The sequence below is a fragment of the Herpailurus yagouaroundi genome, unplaced genomic scaffold, assembly GCF_014898765.1.
Source record: "Herpailurus yagouaroundi ecotype Mexico unplaced genomic scaffold, PumYag 77, whole genome shotgun sequence".
Taxonomy (NCBI): Eukaryota; Metazoa; Chordata; class Mammalia; order Carnivora; family Felidae; genus Herpailurus; species Herpailurus yagouaroundi.
This window is the reverse complement of record NW_024412388.1, coordinates 4,213,063-4,219,396: the sequence shown is the minus strand read 5'-3', so window position 1 is coordinate 4,219,396 and position 6,334 is coordinate 4,213,063. Positions and strand designations below refer to the sequence as shown.

At 61.1% G+C, this 6,334-nt stretch overlaps 1 protein-coding gene across 1 annotated transcript; it reads left to right on the top strand.

The window, feature by feature from the left end:
• Positions 1–3,346: 3,346 nt before the first annotated feature.
• Positions 3,347–5,173, top strand: HES2 (hes family bHLH transcription factor 2). The gene is made up of 4 exons (XM_040459815.1): positions 3,347–3,477; positions 3,564–3,659; positions 3,929–4,028; positions 4,120–5,173. Exons 1-4 carry the CDS (start codon positions 3,433–3,435, stop codon positions 4,362–4,364), a joined length of 486 nt encoding a protein of 161 aa, XP_040315749.1. The 5' UTR covers positions 3,347–3,432; the 3' UTR covers positions 4,365–5,173.
• The last annotated feature ends 1,161 nt before the right edge of the window (positions 5,174–6,334 follow it).

Sequence of the window (6,334 nt, the reverse complement as noted above, 5' to 3'; positions counted from 1 at the left end):
CCGACTGAGCCACCCAGGCGCCCCTCAAATTGGTTTTAACATAAACGCATCAGAACAGAGATGCACTCGCCCCCACAGGTCTTTGGCTCCCTCCAGCGCAGGGCTCAGTTACACTGCTTTCAGGCGCCACCGGTCCCTCTTCTGCACAAGAGAAGTTCAAGTTCCTCCCTGTTACCCAGCAGCTGGAGGGGACAGAGTCCGCCTGCCTGAGCCCCACCTATTCTCTAAGCTTCAGGGAAACCGGCAAGTGCATTTTCTGAAAAAGCTGGAGGGAGTTATGTGATATTCCTTTGCTTAACAAGCAAAACAAAAGCGATGGGTTTGGGGAGTAGATGCCCCAGCAGGATCTTGCAAGGGGCTGGGAGTCTTCCTGGGGAATTGGGGGGCACCGACAAAGCGCCAGGCACGGAAGACCACCTCAGAACCTCTGCTCAGAATTTGAGGAGGCAGAGGCGGGCCAAGCCAGCCAGAGAGCGGGGTCCCTCCCCGGTTGCCTTAGGATTGTCTCTGGTCTCCAGGCCCCAGAGAGGCCTCCCTCCTTGGTCACAGGTGAGGGAATGAGCTGCAGCTGCAAGTTCTCATTCTGGAAGGTGCTGTTAAAAGCCAGTCCGGGAGCCTCCGAACGGCCCTATAGCTCCCACTGCTGTGATGCTGGGAGAGTTCTGTGGGGAGAACCCGCCAGGAACTTCCTTGGTAGAGATGGCCAAGCTGATCAAATGCTTGGGTTTGGGCATTTGGGTCCAGAAAACGTTCTAAGGCTGCCTTCTTAACAGCAGGATCTGCTTTGGGTGATAACAGGTGGAAGCATATATTTACCTGTGATGGGGTTCTCCTTCCCTTTTTATTTTTTTAAAGCAATTTGGTAGGGATTCTTTAATGTTTATTTATTTATGAGGTGGGGGGACAGAGAATCTCAAGAAGCCTCTGCACCGTGAGTGCGGAGCCCGATGTGGGGCTCCAGCCACTAACCATGAGATCACGACCTGAGCCAAAAGCAACAGTCGGACGCTCCAATGACTGACCACCCAGGCGCCCCTGCTCTTCCCTTTTTAATTTCAGATGAATTTTCACTTAATTTCCCTATTTTGTGGTTTGAGCTGTGCGTGTAGTGTGCCCATCTTGTGCACCCCATGGTTTTTGTGGGCCACACTTTGTTTGGCAGACAGGATGGGTGATATAAATGGCCATGGCGAAAGGTGGTCATTTCACCTTCACCTGTATACCTAATCTCCACAGCGACACTTATGAGAGAGGTACAATCACTATCCCCATTTTACAGCTGGGGAAACTGAGGCACCAGGAGATTATTGTTGTTTTTTCTTTTTTATGTATCTTGCCTGGGGTGAAACAAATGCTCAGAGCACCTCCACTGTGCCCTCCAGATGTCAGCTCCCTCCCCACCAGGAGGCTTTTTCTCATCCCCCTTATGGGCTCAGGCCAATCACCCACCCTGTTCACACCTCTCCCCCAGCCCAAGGGCAGGGAGCCAGGGCAGAGTGTGACCCCACTGTACCCTCCCCTAAAGCCTGCACCCCCATACTCTGCCTACTCAGTTGTCTTACTTGTTCCCCTGGTCATAAATAACTCCTGGCTCTAGGTAACCAGCGAAACCTCCAGAATCCTTTGGTTGAAGGGAACGGTGGGCCAACCTGGCCAAAGTCCATCACAGCCATGGGAGAATGGAGAAAAAAAACCTTAAAATCTGGAGTAGCTGAAAAGGGAGTTTGCTCCCCCACCTTCAGTCTTCCAGTGGTGATCCACAGGCATGGAGGGGGGTGTTCTAGGAGCAATCTTCCTACTCTGTCCCCCCAGGAGCTACTATCAGGGTCTGTCAGCAAAGATACAAATGTTGGGGTGGGGTGGGCTTGTGGGCACAGAGCTGAGTCAGGCAGTGTGTGTGTGGAGGGGTGCGTGGGAGGGGTGGGACACGTGAGGCGTCAGTGATCCACTAAATGATCCACAAAATCATTTTCTGAGCCCTTAAAGAACAATTCATTAACTTGGAAGGGGCTGGTCCACAGATACCCTGGGCTCAATGATGCCAGGAGGACAGGGGCTCAGGCATTCCCAGGCCTTGCTGGGAATTTTGTTCTCATAATTACGACTGCTATGGAGGTTAATGGAGGGGGGGGGGCTAACAGGTGCTTGGCACACAGCACGTGGTCCATGAATGGTTACCAGTTGGTCCTTTGAGTGTCACAGATGAGGATGGGTGACCTGAGCTCCCCGGTCACTCCGACTGCTCCAGGCCCCTTCCTGATAGCCAAGTCGGTCTTCTCAGGCCCTGCTGGGGGGGATGGGCGGGGGGACTTGGAGCGAGCAGCGGGGGTAGGGGATAGAGACGGGGTTTGGGCAGCGAGGGAGGACATCCGTCTAGTACCCTGGACAGCGCCTATCGGTCCAGCCCGGGCGTACCTCTTCTTGGCCCTTGGTCTGTGGGTCTCGCCCCCCACTCGTCCACAGGTCGGCCGGCAGTCCCAGTCCGCAAGGCTGTCCGTTGCCCCGCCAGCCGGCTGGGGGAGGGCAGCCCCGAGCAGATGGGCGGGGGACGCCCAGCCAGTTTGGCACAGCAACGGCCACGCGGCGCGGAGGCGGGCCCGGCGGACCCCCGGGGCCGAGGCGGACAGCGGGCAGGGGGCACCCAGGACCGCCCAGCCCCGCTCGTCACGTGAACTCCGACCGTCCCGAGGGTAGGAACCCGCCGCTGGAGCCAATTGAAATGAAAACGAGCCCAGGGCTCCTGGATTGCCTCGTCTTCTCCGGGCCTCAGTTTACCCATCCAAATCCGAGCACGGGAGAACCCAATGATCCCTAACTTGGTGAGCCGCTGGAAGATTCTGTGAGGTCGTTAGAGCGAGGGCAGGCCTCCAGCGACCGGCCAGTTCCCAGAGGCTAGCTGACACTTTACTCTGGGCCTCGGTTTCCCCTTCCAGCTCAGCCCTTCAGTCGGCAGAGCTACTCGTGGGGGGAGTCCCTCCCCTTGTTTCGAAACCTACGTGGGAACTCCTGCCGCCGCTAGGTCCCCCGCCCCGGCCTGGGGCGGGGCTCACAGGAGGTGCTGGGCGCGAATGAAGGAGCAAACTGAGGACCGCGAAGGTTCCGATGGCGCCCACATACCCCCTGCAGGTGCTCGGGTGCGCCCCCCGCCCGCGACCGCGCCGCAGATGGGATGCGAAGGCCGCACGAGGGCAGCACCTTGGGGGGCTCTGCAGTCACCCGCTCGCTCCTACCCTGCGAAGGAACAAAGACGGGAGGTGGGACCCCGGGCCGCCAGACTCCTTGGGGCGGGGCGGGGCGGGGCGGGGCGGGCGACACCGCCTCCTTAAAGCCTGGCGGCGGGCTCGGTGCGCCACCCTCCCGGGACTGCCCCCGCTGCGCGCCGCTCTTTCCCTCCCGGCTCGGTCTGCGCGCCGCTTCTCCGCAGAGCAGAGCATGGGGCTGCCTCGGAGGGCGGGGGACCCGGCGGAGCTGCGCAAGGTAGGGGCTGGGGACTGAGGGCTGGGCGGCCGGGGCGGGGACCTTGATGCGACCCGCCTGACCTCGGCCTGGGCGCCCTTCCGCAGAGCCTGAAGCCGCTGCTGGAGAAGCGCCGCCGCGCGCGCATCAACGCGAGCCTGAGGCAACTCAAGGGGCTCATCCTGCCGCTGCTGGGCAGGGAGGTGGGTGCCGGGGCTCTCGGGGGGCCGGGGGTGGGGACTCCCGGGGCGCAGAGCGAGGAGGGCGGGTGGGCCGAGGGGCCCTTGTCCCCGGAGCCGGCGAGGGGCCTCCGCGCGGCGCCCGAGGCCGAGCCCGAGCGTGGCTGGCGCCGAGGGGCCGACCCACCCCCGGCCACGCGCGCCCCACACCCCGGCGCTCACGGCAGTCGGCCGGAGATGTGTCTCGTTTGTCCGTGTCTCTCTCTGCCCCTCTCCCTCGTGGCCGGGCGCAGAGCTCCCACTGCTCGAAGCTGGAGAAGGCGGACATCCTGGAAATGACCGTGCGCTTCCTGCAGGAGCTGCCCGCGTCCTCCGGCCCGGCGGCAGCGCCCGGTGAGTGACCCACCCCGCCCCGCCCCGCCCCGCCCCGCCGCAGCCCTGCCCCACGCCCCACCGCGTGCCTCACGCCTCTCTCCGTCCGCAGCGCCCTCCGACGGCTACGGTGAGGGCTACCGCGCCTGCCTGGCGCGTCTGGCCCGTGTGCTGCCCGCCTGCCGCGTCCTGGAGCCCGCCGTGAGCGCTCGCCTGCTGGAGCACCTGCGGCGGAGGGCGGCCGGCACCACCCCCGACGGGGGGCGCGCTGGGGACTCCTGCGGCCCTCCCGCGCCTTCCCCGCCGGCCGCGCCCGCGCCCCCTGAACCTTCCCGCGGCCTCTGGAGGCCCTGGTAGCCCCCTAGCCAGTCCACGGACCCTGCTGGCTGCAAGAGACCTGGGGCGCTGGGCAGACAGAGGAAACCCGTGGTGCCAGCTGCTGTTCCCGTCACGAGGTAGCAGCCCAGCATCCACAGGCCGGAACCTGGATGTTTGTGATCTGTGTGGCGACTGAAGGTCATGCGGGCTCAGCTTAAGGCAATCAGTGGAGCAGCCCAGCCTCACCCCAACTTGGGTGCGTCTAGGTGGAGGCGAAGGGGGAAGGTGGCTGCAGAGGGAGGAAGGAAGGATCCCCCCACTGCAGCGACTGGAGGTGGGCCCTGGTACCAGGCCAGCCATGCTCGGGCAGCTGGCACCAGCCCAAAGACTGGGCCAGGAGTCTGGTCACTGCCCTCCCAGTTGGGCCTGGCTCCTTAACAGCTCAGCTTTGGAACCTCTGGACACACAATAGCAATGGCCTGAGGGGCTCTAAGGGCCGGGCAGCCATCACCTCTGCTCCTGGGCTCTCCTGTCCCATGATTTCAGTTATAGGGACCGGGTGCAGCCAAGGCTCTGTGTTGCTGGGGTTGGGGGCATTGTAACAGAGCCTTGGACTTACTTCCCCAGCGTTGTTACCTCTAGGGGGTCTTGGGGTGTGAGGAAGGGGTGGGGTAAGGAGGGTGCCCTGTGGCCTCAAGGAAGTTTGTCGCTTGGAGGGCCTGGGCCCAGCAGAGTCCATGCCAATGTGAGATGAGCAGGGCCTGTGTGTCACCCAGAGCGGCAGAAATTCAGGGGATAAGAACAAGTAAAGGAGCGGGGAAACACCTTTCCTCATTTTCTCTTGCAAACTGCTCCCTGCTACTCCTTAGGACAAGTTACTGGAAGCAACTTGTTCTTTGGGCTTCTTTTCCCTCTGCATGGAAGCAAGGGGAGCCTGAGAAGACCCAGGGAGGGGACTGCGGTCCCCAGTCCTGCGTGCCCAGGAGGAGGGGGGGGAGGCAGCTGCAGCCTGCTGGGCATGTTCCCGTTTTACGAGGATTCACTGAGCATTCGAGGGAGGTTGGCAGTCCTCCCGGCCATCCCCAGTCCAACATCCCGAGCAAGGGACCAGGGCACTAGGGACAAGAGGAGCTGACTTGGCGGGCATGTTAACTAAGTCCAACTATGTCACAAACCCATGGTGGCCTGGGCACTGATTTGGGTGGGACGCTGTGGGCATTTTCGGAGGAGTCAGTGTTAAGACGACAGGTGAGGGGCGCCTGGGTGGCTCAGTCAGTTGAGTGTTCGACTTCAGCTCAGGCCATGATCTCACCATCCGTGGGTTTGAGCCCCGCATCGGGCTCTGTGCTGACAGCTCGGAGCCTGGAGCCTGCTTTGGATTCTGTGTCTCCCTCTCTCTCTCTCTCTGCACCTCCCCCACTCGCGCTCTCTCTCTCAAAAATAAAAACATTAAAAACATTTTTTTTAATTAAAAAAAAAAAGACAACAGGTGCGCCCCCAGCCAGGAGTGTTGTCCTGCCACCTGTCAGGCCCAGCTGGCTACACTGTAAGTTCCTAGAGGGCAGGGCGAGGGCTGAGTGCACCTCTGTGACCCCCAGGAACTCAGCACGTGGTGGCTGCCTAATAAACATCGCGAGCTAACAAACAGGCAGTGTGACTGGACCCTAGCTGTGCGGAGTCCTTTTGCCCCGACTCCCACCCCTAGTCCCTGATGTCACTTTGCCTATCGGCTCCACCAAAACTTGTGCGTCCCCGGGACAAACATGGGGGAGGGTGTGGAGAACGGAAAGAGCAGTTTCTGCTGGTTTTCCCTGGTCCTGAGAATGTAAGCCTGTTTTCCTGAGTCTCCAGGAGCAGGTGGATAAGGAGGGGCAGCCCACACCCACCACATGATGTCAGGTTTCCTCCTTGGGTTGAGGACTCCGCGCTGGGTGCACAGTGAGCAGGGTCCTTGTTCCCAATACGTAATATCTTTTGACACAGGTTTGAAGACAGTAAGAACTGGCCGG